Source organism: Gobio gobio (genome assembly GCF_949357685.1).
Source record: "Gobio gobio genome assembly, chromosome: 6".
Taxonomy (NCBI): Eukaryota; Metazoa; Chordata; class Actinopteri; order Cypriniformes; family Gobionidae; genus Gobio; species Gobio gobio.
The window spans coordinates 20,123,812-20,143,836 of NC_137102.1; the positions used below are offsets into that span (position 1 = coordinate 20,123,812).

The 20,025-nt window shown below is 36.3% G+C and overlaps 1 protein-coding gene across 1 annotated transcript in view; it reads right to left on the reverse strand.

Annotated features, from left to right (window-relative positions):
- gpr158b (G protein-coupled receptor 158b) overlaps positions 1–20,025 on the reverse strand; it is a 70,465-nt gene that overhangs the window by 26,626 nt on the left and 23,814 nt on the right. The window contains exons 3-5 of the mRNA XM_079818572.1: positions 17,330–17,432; positions 10,228–10,439; positions 9,945–10,013 (exon numbers count right to left, since the gene is read on the reverse strand). Of these exons, the coding sequence (XP_079674698.1) occupies positions 9,945–10,013; positions 10,228–10,439; positions 17,330–17,432 (384 nt within the window). The remainder of the gene's footprint in view (positions 1–9,944; positions 10,014–10,227; positions 10,440–17,329; positions 17,433–20,025) is intronic.

The window sequence follows — 20,025 nt, forward strand, 5'->3', positions numbered from 1 at the left end:
CCCCAGATGTACAGTAATTGTACAATATCAAAACCTTGTATGTTTTCCCAAATAAAAGCATTGAAACATAGTGACAGATCCTTCAAAACTTCTTAAACGCAAAAATAAACTCATGTATATATACCGGTAAGTACAAGCTTTCCAGATTGTCTTCATTTAATCGTTGCTCTTTATCCTCCGAAGTGTTTCCTGAATTCTACATTATCCATCAAGCCTGGTGTCCCTTTTGTTCTGTGCCAGTCTTATTTAAAGCAGCAGAATTAAATAAATATCAGTGCAGACTGATGGAAAGATACATCTGTTCTTATCTCCTCTAGGAGAGTCACCAGTACAGCTTTCCAAACCACAGTCGTCCTCTTAAATGTGCAAACAGCAAAACGGCCCCTTCAGTGTAATCAAAGAGCTTCTAACCATGAGGAAGACTCAATTAGCAGCACTTCTCCTCTCAGAGAAATGAATGAGTGCATGCCTTTTACATTTATTAGGATAGTGAAAATCTTAATGCATGTCAGTCATTTCCAATTTTTGCTTGATATACTGAATTGTCCACACAAGAAGTTACTCCATAACAACCAAATTTGGGGGAAAAAACACCTTTGTCATCTGTTGTCTTAGTTCTGTCTGCTTTACACTAGGCTTATTTGAGATGCACAGAAATGTTCACTGGTGATCCTCACCAGATGCATGCTAGAAATGATGTCTAACTTGATGAGGCATCATGTTGATGTGTAGCAAAATACTATTTTTAGCGGGAGGGCGCAGGTGCCATGTTAGTTTCCAACATATGGCTCTGAACAACCATGCTTTACATACATCAGGCTCATTTTCATGTAAAAGCAGCAATGTTTTAAATGCACTTAGTTTACAAGCAACAACAAAAAAACGGACAAAAACGAAAGCTAAAGTCGTAGAACCCTGGTATAACATATGGTATCAGTAATTTAGGAAATAAATGTATACATTTTTTTCCAAGCAGAGATTCTGTGGTTAATGTCGAGTGTGACACGCAGAGCAGGTGGAGCCGTGGGAACGAAGCTGAGGCTGAGCGTGTCAGGGTTCTGTCACTTCGGTCTAGTTTTGCTCTCGGGTTTGTGACAGAGCCCTGACACTGCTAGATTGTCATGTTTTGTGTGAGCACATGGCTTGTCATGTGTTTCTTTGTGCCATGTGCTATTGTGAGATTTTGCCTCACTTCCTACCATTGCTGTACCCCTTCTAGCCACAACTCTTCTTCTCAGTTTTTTTGTGTATTTCGGTGGCAGAATTACAGCACCACACACTGGCCTGGCATGTATACTACATCGTTTTGAGTCGATTTCAGTGCTCTCGTGTGTACGCAGATATTTCTTGAAATGAGGGGAAAAAAAGGAAAAAAAGATCAGACAGGGAAAGCTCTGGCTTAAGTCTTCTCTTACACTTGAGTCCTCGCTCCTTTCACCCATACCCGTCACGTGACAGAGCGAGGCTGGTGACTTGCGAATTGTGCCACCAAACAGGCTGGTGGCACAAGTGTTAGGGAGCATCACCTGCTCGCAACACTGGTCTCGAGTCCCACTGAGGAGCTCCCGAAGGGTAAAAGGAGGTGTGAAGTGATTGAAGGACGAGAGAGGACATTTATGTTGTGTTTTGTTATGTTTATGTGCGGCAGTTGTCCATGAGGGGCTGCCACTTTACTTTTGTTTAGTTGTTTGTTAATTTTTGGATTAAAGTTAATGTTAAACCTTCTTCCTGAGCCCTTAACACTGCTACATAGATTATATTGTTATGTTAGAGTATATTGTTTGGAGTGAATGCAATTGATATCCTGCTGGTTTTAAGTGGACATTTTCCCCAAAATCAGTTTTTGTATTATTATTCTAGCTTCATGCATTCTCTTTTTTAATCAAGTTTATCAGGTTTTTGTCAAAGACTATGGGCCCTATTTTAACGACCTGAGTGCATGGTTTGAAGTGCATGGCGCAGGTGCACTTAAGTGTGTCCGACTCCACTTTTGCTAGTTTAATGGGAAAAAAATGGTTGGCGGGCCAGGTTCAAAAGGGTTGTACCTAGCCTATTAATGAGCCATGGGTGTGTTTTGGGTGTAACGTGCAATAAACCAATTAGAGTCTCATCTCCCATTCCCTTTAAAACCCAGTTGTGCTTGCACCATGGCGGATTCACTATTTACATGACGGAATTTGCTAACGGAAAGACTGAATGCTTCTCCACAGAGGAATCCTTTTATTTTTAATATTTAAAAATGTTTGTGTGCGGCTGCGTGTCCCTGTGTGTAATAAGCAGTGTACGCGTGTTGTGCATCCGCCTATATGCACATATTACTAACGCGCCCTTTAAATAACACAAAACATCCTGCGCTATTGACTTTAGACCAGGTTTTTGTTGGTCAATGGCGCAGATTTCAGTTGCCTCAAAATACAACATACCAACAATGCGCCTGAACACACCTTGTTTTCAGACCAGCAAGCCCATGGGCGAAAAGATGGATGCGAGTGCATTTGCTATTTAAACAACGTGGTGCTGGACGTGAAAATGATACCTGCTTCGGGATGAAGCTAGCAAAAAATACTTGCGCCGCATTGCGCAGGGTGTATGAAAGGGCCCTCTGTCTGGATCGGATTCAGGTAGATGATCAAAGCTCTCATGGAGTAGATCACGTCCATCAACACAAAGCTTGAACAGTCCTATACCTCTTCCTGAGTCGATATTTAATTTGGTAATGTTAGGCAGTTTTGATATATATTGTGCCAGGAGGGGCGTGGTTTAGCGAGGTCTGTGACCGGAGAGAGAGTTGGGAGACGAGCGTGGCATAAGTGGTTCAAGTTCAAATGATTAACACCTGGGTCTTGTTCCAGTAAAGGGCGTTGAGAGCTGCATAAAACCAGCTGCAAGAGGGCATTCTGAAGAGCGAGACAGACTAGAGACTCGGAAGCAGAGAGAGAAACAAAGAGAACTCTGGAGAGCGTGTGGACTGAGTTACAGAAAGTATTGAGTTATTGTGAAGCGCCATTGAGCGTGTTTGTTTTGTTGGATCACAGATCTGAGAAATAAAGCTCACAGAGTCTCCTTAAAGCTGACCCTGCCTTCTTCCTTCCTTCCCCGAACTGAACTTTGTTACACATATGCTATTAACGAGTTCACTCTTAATTAGATGTAGATGTAGTTAGTATGCGTATTTGGCATGCTGTCCGAGGAGAGGGCTCCAAGCTCTGTATTTTGGCACGAACCCAGATTACTCCCCACCCCCGTATCCCTGGCTATGATAGGAACCAGCCAAGAGTGAGGAGTCAGGGTGACGGAGGGATGCTGAAAACTGTCGAGGAACATAGGCAAGTCGGCTATGTATATATACACTCAAAAAAATGATTCAAGCCCTTCATAGATGTGACACATTTAAATTCTGTTCACTTTACTTAAACATATCTAATTTTGTCACAACTTAATTTAATTGTGTTCAATCAACCTAATATATTTAAAACTGAAGTTTACTTAATTCAGTTGTGTTAAAACTACATTAAATATTTGTGTTGACATAACTAACTGGGCAGTTCCCAGCATGCTTTGCAAGGGACTCCATTAGGAGAGTAAATTTAGCGATTAAAGTGTTATTTTATATGTTTTTCTGTAAAGGGAATGATGTTGTTAGTAATGTTAGTGTTTAATGTTCAGTTATGTTGGACATTTAGAGAGGTTTCTGTAATGTTTTTTTAATTTTGTGGTTACCATTATGCTGAAGAGTGGCGCCAGTGATCTATGCTAATGTCAAACCTCTTTTCTTATATATTCATTATATACATTGTATATGATGATGAATTAAATTGCTTATAATTGGTTTTCCAATTATTTTTTTAAATTTAATTTTGACAAGAAAAAAAAGTAATGTTATACGTATATAAATATCAATTAAACTATTAGATAAAATTGAGTTGAACCAACTCAATTACATTTCATTGTATGAATTAGTTTTTTATGAGTTGGGGTTACACATATTTATTGGATGGAAAACCTCCCCTCAGGTAAATTGAGTTTGTCCAATGAGTTATTTTTTTGAGTGTGCATGTTCATTTAACTTAACCGATTTTATTTATAGGGAAGCAATTCCACTGATTTAGTTCAACATTACTATTTCACATAGATTCTTCCCCATTCAGTCGTGTTGTCCCAACACAAGGAGTTTACATAGATTAGAAAAATTCCATTAATGTTAATAAAAAGCAATTTGCTTGTGTGGAACCACTGTCCATAATTAAATTAAGTAAGTTTAAAGAATCATTTTTTTGAGTGTAGGCCTTCTCTCGTGCTGATTAGATAGATCATTTGAACGTGTCCCTCCCAAACTTTGTTAATAAAATATCATAGGTCTAATGTTTGATTATATTAACATTTCACATTTACATTTAATCATTTAGCAGATGCTTGTATCCAAAGCGACTAACAAAAGAGGAGAGAAATAGAAGAATCAGACCAACAAGGGGCAACAGCGTTCAAGTGCTGTAACAAGTCTCAGTTAGTCTAGCACAGTACACAGTACACATTTCTGGTGAGAATATGGTTTTCTGGTATGCTCATCAGTCAATATATGTAAAATGGGGTAACTTTGTGTCTGCACCATTCAATGTATGTAACAGAGTTAGACAAGGAAGTATTTTGTCTCCCTTTCTTTTTAATGTTTATATGGATGATCTATCGAAGTTGTTAAACGAATGTGGAACTGGGTGTATGGTTGGTAATATGATTATTGGTAACATCATTTGATGTACGCGGACGATTTGGTAATTTTTAGTCCATATAGTGCTGGTCTTCAACAGTTATTGAATCACAGACTTTGACATTAAATATAATGCAAAAAAGAGTAAGAGTCCTGAAAAAAAAGCTTTGATGATGATGATGATGAGTACACATAGGTTGTTGTTGTTGTTGTTGTTGTTGTTTTTTTGTAAAAAGAATAGAATAGGTATAGTGCTCGTCTTAATTGGTCAGGTGCAGCTAGAAAACAGCTAAAGACTCGGCTGCTCGAATTGAGATCAGGTCGTTCCACCAGGTGGGAACAGTCCAGAAAAAGGTCAGTGAGAGTGATTTCATGCCTTATGATTATATGTTTTAGTGATGTCCGGTTCGTGAACAAATCGTTCTTTTGAACCGGTTCTTGTTAGTGAACTGTTCGAACCAGTTCACCAAATCGGACTGAATCGTTCTAAATGGTTTGCATCTCGAGTCATCGCTGATCCACAAGTTACTAAAGTTACTCACTTTTTGAGTGACAGCGACTAGAAATAAACTAATATCCTGAAGTATATGTTACTAATAACTCCAACAGTTCACTGAACTGAGACATGTTGTGCTGAGAGAACTGATGAGAACTCACAAGCAGCTGATACTGAACATGCGCGTGTACTACCAAACGTACAGCGGTTCTCGAGTTAACAGTTCTCGAATCCGAACGAACCGTTTCTTTCAGACACTTTCGATACTGAGATCCGATGAGCTGAGCATGCGTGTACTACCGAACGTACAGCGGTTTTCAGATCACCAGTACAGAATCGAGAACCTTTTCTTTCGAACATGTTCGATCTTTCAGACACATTCGATACTGAGAACCAATGAGCTGATAATGCATGTCATTTATTCAGAGGAACAAAATGCAGGCTTCAAGTGTATAAAATTAATCATGTTTGAAACATGTTCATCACATAATTGCTGTCTTATCACTGTATTATTTTAAAGTTTGGAAACACAATGCATGGATTGTAAAACAGTCAAAATAAAAATGTATTTGTTTTATCAATAATGCATGATATTTTCAGGAACATCTTATTTAATTTCTAAATAAGTTGATATAAATCTTAAAATGTATTAATCAAAACAGTAGTTTTGACATAGACTACATTTAGCTTGCAGCAGTTCTCAGCTCAGCACACTCACACACTGATACAGAGGTTCTCGAGTCAGGAATGGGTTGCAGCAGTTCTCGGATCACCAGTACAGAATCGAGAATTGATTCTTTCGGACATGTTCAATCTTTCGAACACGTTCGATACTGAGAACCGATGAGCTGAGAGACTGAGCGATGTGAGCATGCGTGATAGTGTCGTCTGAACCGAACTGTTTCTCTTGGACAACTGATGCTGTGCTGATAATATGAGCACGGGTGAACCGAGGACTTCTGTAAGCTTATGTTATGTCAATGTAAGTTTATTTAATCTGTGTAAACATCCGCGTTTGCACGACAGTGGCTGTATGAGTGTTTTTGCAAAACGTAAATGTAAGAACTTATTCATGATGATGATAATTATTATTATACTAAGTTAGGATTACAAATGACTTTATATGAATGAGTTTTAATGTATTTTCATCCCCCGGGATGATTGAAATGACGTCATTATGTGAGGACATAAAAGAAACGGTGAACTGTTTTTTTTTAACCGGTTCATTGAAACGAACTGTCCGAAAGATCCGGTTCACGGAAAAGAACCAAACTTCCCATCACTAATATGTTTATTGTCTGACAATCACACTAATTTACATGTGCGTAGGCAATGCTTTTAGCGCTTGTTTCTGCTTCTTCTTTACCTGTTTTTTGATCAGGAGATTCAGTAATCTTTCAGATGATGCGTAATAGTGCCCCCTACTGTGCAACAGTGAAAACATTGCCAGAAAATTCTGTCAATGGCGGGGAAAGAGTTACGGTCATGAGAAGTAAATGTTTTTGACATATTTTATATATGAAATAACTGACAACGTCACATGGTCCTTTTGCTTGTTGTATGCAAGTTGTGTGCAAGGCACTAGAAATGAAAGGCTTCAAACTGTTTCAGCGGTTATAGCTCCTTTTTTGACAAACAGTCAAATGTTGTTAAATTACAATGTAAACTGTAGGGTACTTTCATTACTGTAGGGCAGGGAGTCAAGGACAGCAACAGAAATGAAGTGACATATTTGTAACATCAGACTGGAGACAAATAGATGTCCCCTTTTCCATCCAACACTCTGCCATTAATTAATCAGAGGATTTATTTATAACAAGTTGCGCTAGTACTTGATGGACTCATTAATAATACATAGCGCTGCACAGCAGAACAGCAGCATGTCACGATAGAAAATATATGCAGCCATAGTGCATCTGAGAGTGCATGCACATATTTGATCACTGACGACTGTCATCTGTTCTATTCAGAGCTTAAAATCACATCAGAATTCAGTTTGCTGTGCCACGCAAACTGAATTTGTTAGAAAAAGTGAACATGAAACACATATCACAACCCATTTTACTTACATAATTTGACATGGAACAGGACATTCAACATCAAATGACAATATTACTGGATTGTGAAAAGTAGCTGTTAAATGCCAGAATAGAGCCAGGTGGTTGGAAGGGAGATATTGAAAAAACAAGCGGGATTTGTAACATCATTGGAAAAAGAAAGTTGTTTTAGAGGCGATACATGCACTGAAGATTAAAAATGTGAATTAAGAAAGTGAACAGGGTCAGTTTTGATTTTATGTTGACTTTAAGAGATGGAAGATAGATGATTTTAATAAAACCTTTATGGTGCCGGGGATGCTTTTTATTTAAAGCATGCCCTTATTGGCTTACAATGAACATAAAAATTGCTTCATTTTTAGTTATTGCTGTTTTTTTGCCATTTTTGTAACATTTAGGGATGAATTCACTTAACCAGTGGTCTTCAACCTTTTTCAAGACAAGGGCGCCTTGATGTATAGAGAGCCAGAGCAGGCCCCCCTATTTCATATTATTCAGTGTTGTATTTAATTCTGCCTTCACATGCTATCGGAATTATCGCAAATACGAGTTTCCTAGTTAAAAATTGGACATGAACGCCCTCTCAAGTCGTATTTACCACTAGGAAGCTCAGAGATAATTTTGATACCCAGATTCTCGAGTTAGGCAGACCATAAACTTTAAACATGGCAGAGGGGAGAACGATTGCTTGACTGATATTCTTATCATTAAAACTATTTGAAGCATATTGTATATTTTATAAACAGCAAAATTAGCCTGTATTTGACAGAAATGGGACGCTAAATATCATTTTCACTTTAATAAGTTTTTCTCAATAAATAGGCAAGAATAAACCTAGTGTCCGCATGATTCCTGTTCTTTACAACAACAAAGCACTTGAATGCGACACCTTCAGAAGTGGGAAGTGAGAAATTTCCAATAGCAAGTGAAGGCAACATAAATCCTTGCCTATGATAACACATGTATAATACCATAATCATGTATTAACAGTTTATGATGTTTACATTGTAAGGCTATTAAAATAATCATTATTTATGTGGAACATCATATACTTGTACATTACATCTTAATTTGACCTTTTATTGTTAATTGTATATTTTCTATTTGCAGAAGGCAGCAGTTATTAATTGATATATGTTAAAATGAGGAGATAAGCGCAATAACCAAACATCTCCACACCTGTGGTGTAGTCAAGCGCACTTTCTGCATTTTAAAGAGCCGATTCAGGTGTCTGAATGAGAGTGGTCACACTCCAAACAGCATGCAAACTGCATTCATTATAGATTTTTTTACTGTCTGTGTCATTACCTGGTTTTCATAATTCCTTTAGTGAATTCAGACTCAGAGCTAAAATTACAAAAAGGCACAGCATGTGCAAATAAACCAAAACATCAGTGGCCGTAATTCATTCCCCCATTTAGAACTTCACATCTTTACCCTGTTTCATCCTCCCTCTATCTCTCATATAAATGCAAGAGCTGTCGACTATCACAGATGGTCTGGGAAGTGTGCTCAGCTTAAGAACAGAGAAAAAGACCACAGAGACAGGAACACAACAGACGACGTGCCTGTTTTTATCAAACGAACACAGAGTTTACACAACTCCTATTTGCAGCTGAGGAATTCATTTTTGACAGATTCAATTTTGAATTTACACAAGTATTCTCAAATGAGAAGTGATCAAATATAGAGCATCTCCCATTGTGTTTGATCAAATTTTCATTCACAACGTAAAATTTACACGAGTTATCTAGTTGAATAATCAAGATGTTCTGATGGGGTTTCTCTTGGCCCTTTGGAGGCAGCTAAACATGGAAATGTGACAAAAATGAGACCTTAATTTGCATTTAAAATGGTAAATGTGACTGAAAGCTGGCCAACAAATACTTAGCTTGGACTCAAACTGATATAAATATAATGTCACTCTTTCAACATTGAGCAGGCTTATGTAATACACCAGATGAAAAGCCGACTATTGCATTTCAAAGAGCCTCAGGAGCAGAATGTACAAATCAGTCATCTGAGGATAAAACCAAGAAAACCATAATGGATCTTTACAGCTGCATCCTGGATGCCTGGTCCTTTAAAGTTGGCATGAAATTAGAACTGCCCCTGGTCTGTTTCCACCTTGAATTAGATGCTTATATAGTGGTCCAATCCCAAGTGGTCAGTCTAGATGCATTGCTTCCTCTTCTGTGACCATTTTGAATTAATTTCATTGAGACCTTCCAATCTTATTTCATCACACCCAACATCACTTTCTCAGGAATTAATTGGCTTATGAGCAAATGAGAAAAGAAGCAAACGAAAAGATAAAGGAACACAACTGTGTTTTTTATCGTAATCCATGTATTTTGGTACAACACAGCAAAGTTCAATCCCATGACTTAGTGCACTCCCTCAAAACACATCTAACAACAATCACATGCTAGGTGATTAGGCATTTAGGATGTGTGGTCACCACTTGTGATCAGATCACAAAAAAACTTTGAGAATGATTCATTGCTGCACATTATTCCAAAGAATAAAGTATTCTTCCTAATTGAATATGCCCTTTCACATTTTGAAATATGCCAGATTATTGAAGTAAAATGGATAAACATTTCATGATAATCTTAAGCAGTGACATATAGATATTCCTCTTTCATTTTGATAAGGCAGTAAAAAAAAAAGTCTTGGAACTTACAGGGAAATAGAGAAGTACAGATCCTGAAAGTATCGCTTCAATAAGTATAAGACCAGATGCTTTGATTCTCTGAAAAACAAGAAAGAGAGAGAGAGAAGTAATAGGAGAGAACGAATAAACTGTGACATTTTGAAAAGCAGTATTTGCCCTTCAGGCCAATAAACCTGCCCAAGCAGAAATCAAGCTCTATTTTTTTCTTTGGCTCAGGTAACTCTATAGCAGAACAAAAGCAGAATAGTACAAAGACTTTTCAGATGAGATAACGGGCAGTAAACATACTTACCTTGTTGCGACGAAAGTGGTAGACAACCACCATGCTGATGAAGTCCAGGAGCATACAGAACCCCTGAAAGGAGACCATGGCAAGACGCAGGGCACTGTCATCCTGAGCCAAACACGGTGTGTCATCCCTGCAGAATTGACAGCCTTCTCGGCAGGGCAAACACCTCCCGGACAATTCCCAGGATTCATCTGAGTATGTTCCCTGGTCTGATTCTAACAACAGATGGACGACAAGGAACCATACTATGACATATCTGTTGATGTGTGTACTGTTCTCAGTGTAGTTTATTTTAAGGCCACTAGATGGTGCTAGTCCATGTAGGTTTTTGATGTTGTCTGACTTAGAGAGTAACCTTAATAGCAGCCATCTTGTTTTCACTCAGTTAATGCTGATACTCACATGGTTAAAGCCGCTATCGTCAATCTATTCATCATCTTTGCGATCATTTATCGAAGCTTTGTCTGTAAGTAACTTAAGTATGTGTTTACAACAAGCTTGTTTTCATTAGTGATGGGCTGACCGAGGCTTTGTGAAACACTGAAACAGTTGAAGCAAATGTGCCGTATTGTGTATAAGCTTCGAATCAATCTGACACCCGTCTCCACAACGACCCCTGCTGGTCAGAACAGTGTAAATGCAACAAAACTCCAGGCCAAACCTATGGGCCAAACATGCATGAAAACCCCTTTTACAAATCTATTGCAAATGTTTTAGTGAAAATAAAATCTTTCAAATGCAATTAACTAATCATCTAATAAAATTAATTATTAAGTGTCTAAAGGTTATTATATAAATTGCCAGGGCTTTTGTTTGTTTCATAGATAGCTCAGATAAACAGGGCAATACCACACTACTAACTATTATAATTCCTTTAAATTATACTAATGTCAAAATGTCTACAAATGTATAAAACTGACCAGAGATCAGGTAAAACCCACATACACTTGTTCAATGGTTCTCAGCGACTCCTCCAGCGGTGAACCATTGACATTTCTAAGTGTTTAGAAACGTTTCGAGACAGTGATGACGTAACGAAGCCTCGTTTACACGTTCTGAACCAATTGATTTGAAACAGAAGATTCATAAAGCTTCGAAGCTTCATGAAGCAGTGTTTTGAAATTGCCATCACTAGTTTTCATCTAATGTTTGGATTTGGTGACATTATTTTGGGATAAATTTAATGTTTAGAGAGATTACTTTCAGTACGATGTTACATACATCTATATTATTATTGTGTATATTATATTAATTTATTCCTTAAGTGACTATTGCATTTATTTAATGTGCATACTTTAGAAACTTATTCCTCACTTTTTCTGTATTTCAGTTTTACTCTGTTCCACTTGTATTTGAAGTGGTGGTGGTGCTAATAAATCCATTCTTCAGTTCAAGGTTCTTGTGGAAGGAGTTATCTGTCTGCCTAGTTGAAGAAGGGAAACTCTTTTTCAAGGGCAGAAAAATGTGTTGCCATTTTATATAACGATGTGACTATGACTGAGGATTCATTCAAAACCGTGTTGTGTTCATGCAAATCTCGTCATATGTTACCAACATTAACCTTAATTCATTTTCTCATAGCTTTATTTATGAATATTTTTTTTTTATTATCTGTGTATATTGTACTTCTATGTATATTTTCATCTGTGTTGTATTTTTATTTTTTTTTTCTTTAATATTGCACTGTCCTTGGAGCGGACCTGACTTTCATTTCACTGCTGGTTATATATGCTCTATATAATTGTGTATGTGACAAATAAATCTCTTGAATCTTGAATCTTGAATCTTGAATTTGACCCAGGAGAAATAAAGTGTCATTGACATACTTAAGTAAGAGTATAGAGCTACAAAATGAACGTGGACAGCACAGCTCAGATATTTTTGGTCTGTTTTAGTGAGAGTTAAAATCGTGAAGAAACAGAAGTAGTGACAGATTTTTTTCCTTCTGTATTGTGACATACATCTGAGAGAAAAGGATTATCGTAAAAGAAAAAAAATGTAAGATGGGAACTTAATTTCATTGGTTGTTGACTAGATGAAGCCAGGTCTGAATACGAGCTTGCAGCTGATTGTTAGGAAGGGGCAGGTTTAATAACATAATAACATTCATTTAAAAATAGATAAGGAGTATTTTAATTTCATGCCGACTTTATATTCATATTGACTTTTGATTGCAGACTTTGGAATCTTGGCAAATCCTAGCACATTTTGAGACAGAAGCTATGTTTCCTTCTACCTATTTTTATGCAAATTTTGGGATATTGCATAAAAAAACTGGATGGAAATGGCAAGATGCGCATACATTCTAAAAATGTGCATAAAAAAATGTATGTGCACTTTGAGGCAGATTAATTTCTTATCCGATAAGAAGATATGCGCATAAACAATTCCTTGATACCAACCCTGACTGCAGTAACTTTCTTTTTTATTACTGATATTTTGGGCCAATTTCCCAGAAAGTGACAATTTTGTTCTTATGAACACATAAGCCCACCGGCAACTATAGTTGCCGCAGTGTATAGTTGTCATTTTCCTTTTGTAAGTGCAGTGTATAGTTGTCATTTTCCTTTTGTAAGTATTTTTCTAGATAGTATCCATGTTTTTAATCTCAATGACACGCAAGAAAACAACCAAATAAAGGATTTCAAGAGAAAAAAAAAGGTATTAACTTCCTTCCTGTCACATGAGACTTCCTACTTCCAGGGAGCATAATGAAGGCAAACCCTCCCAAACAAAGTTTATTTTCATGTTACTGATAAGTATTTCTTTTTTATTTATATATATATATCTTATATATATATATATATATATATATATATATATATATATATATATATATATAGGCCTACATACATAATCGTGAAGGTCTCTAGAATCATCCAAACAAAACAATTCTTACAACAGATCTATAGTTTTTTGTACACTTAGTCAAAAGTCCAAGCGGCAACTATAGTTGACATCTCTATACACTCTAAAAAATAATTCAGTGGCTTAGTAAATATCACAGTAATAATTAACTTTATTAACTTAATAAAATTTCTAAATATCATTTATTTGATGTTTTGAGTTGAACATACCAAAATAATTGACTAAAAATCCAACAGTTAATTTTGTCTCAAATTTACAGTTATATTTAAGTTTTTTTCACTAAAAGAATTTAGTGTTCGAATAACCAATTATTTATTTAAAATATACTTAATAGGCTATATTTGTGAAATTTCTATCAAAATATTTGAGAAAGGAGAATTAAATCGATCTGTTTCAAGAACCACAAATATTACTTAATTCAAATCAAGATTATTAATATTTAACACGCACTGAAGAAATTTAGTAAGTTTACTTGATTATAACACTGCACCCCTCCCCCGCCCCTTGACGTGACGACGGCTCGACGGTTGATTGAGCGCTGCTGTTTTCCTCTCAGGACAGGAGTTCCTTCTTCTCAGCGTCGCAGAATTGGAACATTTCCTCTATGAAATTCAGGTTTGTGTGTTTTATTTTATCTATAAAATCATTACTGAGCTTAAAAATGTTTTATTTAATGCAAAACAACATCACAACAGCACAAACGAGTGCTGCATTGACGCCCCTGGTGCTACTGCCTTGCTCAAAACACACGACTTTATGCCTTAAGATAATGAATATAATTAATTTGGATGATAAAATGTTCTTAAAACTGTGCACTGTTTGTTTATTGGCAGGTTATGGAGGCAGGCGCGTTGCAGCATCTTTGAGCTAACTTACGAGTGAAACGCAGGACGGCGGTCTCAAGTTCAAAGTCCACCCGCAGAGCGCGAGTCCATCTCAGGCTCGAGAAACGGCGCTGATACGGTGGAAATTGGATAACAGACGACAGGTTGATTACACTTGAATTACTTTTAAATGTTTAATTTTTACTTCTAAAATGTTTTTTTTTACATGAGTTTAAATGTTGTAAATATGTTGTAAAATATTGTATACATGTCAAAACTGTAATATATGCTGTATTGCTTTACTCATCGACAATAAAGGCCATTGTCATGTATAAGTGTGGTTGTGTGGAGTATTTTACAAAGGTTTAGAGGAAATTAAAGTTATACTATAAGAGTTAATATTACTCATAAATAAAAACAGTTAATTTTACTCTTAAATATTGGTTTTTAAATGTTTTTCCTCCAATTTTTTCTACTCAATTTTATTTGTAAATGTACCAAATGTAGTTACACAGATCTACTTAATTTTTTTTACTTGCATTTGCTCAGCTCATATGATGTATGTAATTGATTTCACTGCTTTAAAATGTACTCAATTTTATTAGTGTAAAAATGTTTCACCAAAAAAATTTAGTAAATCATAGTAAACGTTTTTAGAGTGTACAGTAGACCTTAATTAGATAAAATATAATATTTTATGATATTATGTCTTGAAAGGGCCAAAATATTGAGGACCCTTCATCCAGTTTAGATGCGTTTCATTCTAATCCGTCAAGGACCCTCATTCTTTGTATGACTAGTAGTTTATGATTCCATTATAATGTGGAAATTCAGACAAGTAATAAGTTTACATTTACATTATTATATGAAATCACCTGCTACAGTCAGCCATTGAATACCATGGGACTATTTATTTATTTTTGTTTGTTATATAGATGTAATTTTTTCGTCATTATATTAATTTAGTTTCATTTAACTTTTTGATACACAATGCCCTGTTAGGGCAACTTAATGGCTGCACTTTGTTCTGCACTATGTTCCACCACTTTAAGACAAATGTATTTGTTGTTTATTGCATTTTCATATTCAACAGATTATAAGATAGATGCAGCTTTTTTGAGTTTGCATCGAATGTTCTTCGACTTTTATACACAATAAATGTGTTTATGAATAAAGATTGATCTGTTGAAAGCAGTTATTTTGAGTTAGATGGCAAATGTTCTCCTCCTAGTCAAATTTGACATTGAAGGGCTGCATACAACATATCTGCCCACCGGCAACTATAGTTGCCGCACATTCAAATACGATTTTCCAGAAAAAAACTAAAACCTGGGGAAAATCAATGCAGAATATGTTCACATAGGACACTATTAACTTGACTATATGCATGAAACTATTCAGAAAAATCTGGGCACAAATGGGTTTTAATTCACAAAAGTTTTATATATTCCAACTTTGCACACAAGATAAATTCGTAACTTTGGATGGAAGTATAGCTTTTGTTGAGATGTCTGTGAGATCAGAGGTCTTTTCCTCTGAATTAGGTAGATGTGAGTGAAGAAGCAGCCTTGCTGTTTAGGAGAAACAATCAAGATATTTCAAATTATCTTTATGGTCTTATTGATCCATAAGTATTCAAAAATGTTAATTAACAGTTAATTAAGTTAATGTGCTGAAGAACATTATTGCTGACCTACACTTGCTTCTACTTGGATGGAGAAACCTTCCTAATCTGGTTCTGTATGAAGTAATTTCTCCAGAGGGAGTGAAGTCAAGTTGAAGCAGACATAAAAGCACAATATTAATCTAATAACGCAGAGCACACACACAGTGACAGAAAACAGATACAGACTATAACTAGAGGACAATTTACAATCCCCAGCAACAACATTCACTAACCTCAGATTGGATGATTTTTTAAAGAGTCCCAGGCTTTTTAAAATATGTACAAGCCTTGGTTTATCAAATATGAAGTAAGGTACATGCGTGTATCTGTCACATGTTTGGACAGAACCGCTGCTTTTTGTAATTAGTCCGCATTTGCCTATATGTAAATTAGCCAATACTGTCTACAATTTATTTAAAAGTAGTGGAGACTCATTTCAATGGCGCTGATTTGCATAAGTTAATATGCGAGTATGTGTGAGAGGAATATTGCTCTTAACGACTGGGACTCTCCACATGAAATAGAAATGTCTTAGGGGTTTTCGTGCCTAGCTTGAGATCATGAATTATCTGGTGGAAGGAAGTAACTCTATGTTTGTGTATCCGTTTCTGTCAGAAAGAAAAATTCAGTCCAGACTAGTTCTGTTCAAACATTTTACACTCACATTTATGGTTGACAGACAATAAAACAGGTGAAATAATATTTTTGATTACAGTTCATATCTAACAGTTGTTATCATTAAAGTATGATTAATTATCAAAATACTGTAAGAGATTAAAGTATGGATGGTTTAAGGTTTGTATGGTTCACTTCAAAAACAAGTCATATAATAAATTAGGGCTGTGTGATATTGAAGAAAAATGCGAAATGCAATATCTTGTTAAATAATACGATATTTGATATGCGATACGATATTGCTTTAAGTGTGTAAAATCTATTTAAATTGTATTTTAAAATTATTTAAAAACTGAGAATGATACCATTTATGTGTTTCACATTCTTTCTGGGAAAAGAAAGCATCGCTACAACTTCTGAAAGTGACCAGTAGTGTTTTAGCAAAAAATAATGTCACAAATCTGTCGATATAATTTTAACATCAATGTAAACAAACAAAAAATGTAATGCCAATATTTAAATACCAAATTTTTTTTTTGCTTGACTTGGTAATATATAGTTACATCAACCTAAAACTTAACATCAAGAACATCCAGGTAAACAAAGACCCCTGAACTAGGGGATGACCATTATTTTTGTTATTTTAATTTATCTTTATTAAAAATAAGAACTAAAAATGGTAGTCTTTACATTAATTAAATAAACACTGATACATAATAAAGCTACAAACTAAGATTTATCAGCCAAGAGCACTGAGTGATTTTCTCTTTTTCTTTTGTTGTTTGACAGACAGCGGCAGGTTTACTGTAATGCTTGTGCGCACGTTTCGGTGTGTGTGTCAGACAGCAGACAGCGCGAGACAGCAAGGAGTTGTTTTGCGCAAATTATTGCGTTTAATCACTCTTTTTAACGTCAAGCAAGTCACATAAGTAACAGTCATGTGCCCAGTCTATTCTCTGCTATATGCGTCGACCTAAAACGTACACTTTTCACAATGTTGAAGTAGCCTATTAAAATCATTCAGATATTGCGTGCCATTGCGATATGTACATTTGCGATATTTCGATCATTTTGATATATTGTGCAGCCCTATAATAAATCTAAAGTCTCGCCAGTTCAGGTTTGTACTTACTTGAGAAGCCATTGAGCGTCACTCGGCTTGGGTGGTAGAAACCTCTCTTGCATTGGCACTTGTACTTATCCAGCACAAATCCATGGCCCGTAATCGGTTCACACTGGGAAAAAAAGAGTTTGTTTTTAGAACTGGACTTCATTATTAAAAGTAGTACTGTAACAGAAGACTCAATTCATGTTAATATTTAACCTTGGATCTTAAGATATAAGCTTTAAGTCCTAGTTCCAGTACCACTTTCTTCATTTAAAGTGCTGAAATCTTAACTGACAGTAGAGATGATATATATTTGTTCAGTACAGTCACAGTATGAGCAAGGAACTTCCTGAGGAAATCATCTCTGTTAATAGACCATCTGTGACAGTGGTGTCACAGTCATTTATCACATTTTCAGATGTGAAAATGTCAGTTTTATGAGTTATTATGACAGTCGATATATGTGCAGCAATTTATTTTTACTCGCATTCTGGCAACATTCTGGTAGCCAACATGGGCATATAAATTGATGGGCTCATAGCAGCTTGCTCCTTAAAGGCCCTTTGAAATGACTGCCAAGCTTGAAATAAAAACTGTTTACATATAGAATGATACATTTTGTTCAAGAAAGTTGTGCACAAGATGCGCATTTCATACTGTTGTAATGAAGAATCCATTTTGTGACTGTTTCAAGTATAAAGGAGACTTGCCAACAAACTTTAGTCTACTGTATTCAAGAAAGTTTTACTGTGAACTAGGACTGGAAGAAAGTCACACCAAGTTCACAAGCTCTATAAATAATCCAGAAGTACCATGAAGCCCAGACAAAACATAATGAAGTGAGGCTCTCAGGTCTCAGATAAATGTTTGTGTTAAATTAGTCACTGTTTTGTCACCTTTATTTCAGAATGAAGGATTCAATGTGAGCAAGTTTTACTGGAGGTAATTACAACCCATTTAAATACATTTTAGCTTTGATTTACTAACAGAGTAAAATCTTTGGGATTTTGTGTCAAGTGCTAAATGTTCTATGCTATATTCAATAAACGTTATTTTATGTGCTTAAAATAACACTACAGATCAAATGCCAAGATCCCCCCAACAATTCTCAATAGGCTACTGTAATTATAATCAAAATACCGCTTCCATACCCACATTGAGAACAATTATTAATTGTAAGTTAAAATGTCCAGATACATGACTGTTATGTGAATGTGTATGGGTAAATGTGCTTGATTGTCATGAAAATGTCATGAAGGGAAAAAAATCCTAAAAGGTCCTGTGATTTGATGGTTTTGTTCTTGTGAGATTCACTCTAGTCTCAGCCTCAGACGTCATGCCCATGGACCGTTGTCTGAAAGTCTGAGACACACAAAATCCGATCAATTTGGTAGTTTCAAAGTCGACATCTGATTGGTTGAATTCTACAGGATTTCCGGGAGACATGTGTGCCGCATTCTTTAACGGTCCGCCTAGAAACAAAGTCCTTGTGATGCCAAACCCCCTTATGGAAAAAGAAAGCTGTCGTGTTTACAACTATGACAATGAGCGCTTAGCATGATCAACTAAACACTGGATTTTCAAAAGTATGTGAAGTTCACAGTAAGGATGGGCGATATCTTATCGTTTGTGATATACCGGTAAGAATTCTCCCCACGATAAGAATTAGTCTTCCTGTGATAATAACGATAAAGCCTAGTTGATGACGCGATCCATTCGCAGCTCATGTGCCGAGCGAAAAGTTGAAGCTGCGGAGGAGCTTATCGCTAAACGAGGAGCTAACTCTACAATCTGGAACCTGTACACATATTTTCACTCGCTGGGCACTTGTACTGAGCGCCTGAGAGATTCGCTCTTTGTCAAGCGATCCGTAAGCGCACTATTTCAGTTCATCTCAATCTCAGTGTATTTGACGCACAGTAAACACTAGCGTGAGGTGCCCAACTGAGAGCGCTCTGTGTTTCTCACACACTTAAACAGAGAGCAAGAGAGTCTTATACCACCCAGAATTGACGTGCTACATGTAAATATTATTCTCTGTTGTATTTTTTCTGTAAAATAACGGCGTTCATTTGGAATTATTCAGCCTTTAGGAACAAGAAGAAACTACTGGGCAAACAGCAATCTCATTGGCTGGCGCTCACCTATTACTGTCCCTTTTTTTATTTCAGCAAATCAGTTCGAGCGAACGCAGACGTGAGTAATATTCATAAACCCAGCAGCTTATCAATCCTTAGTGCTGTTTATATTGTTATTAGTTGTAGAATTCGCAGTATTATTATCTTATCAGTATTGTTGTTAGCTTTTTTATTTTTTTTACAGAAACACTGAATGACCAACAATGTCCTTAGCACCACCACCAGTCAAGTTCAGTTAAGTTTTCATTCGCACATGATTACCAAGTATTAGTTACTTAATTAGTTACTTACAAATTACTTAAGTTCTTTCAAGTTACTTTCAGACGAAACCTGCACTCACTTTCTCCTTCTCATCTCTCCTCTGTTGTGTCATCCTCTCTTCCCTCATCCACACAATTCCCATCTATGGATGTAAACACTGCAACAGACACTTTATGTTCCACTTTAACTTCTTGTCTAGACAGTATATGTCCTCTATCTTCTAGGCCAGCACACGCTACTCCCTCTAACCCTTGGTTATCTGATGTTCTTCGTTAACACCGGACCAAACTCAGGGCAGCAGAGAGAAAATGGCACAAATCA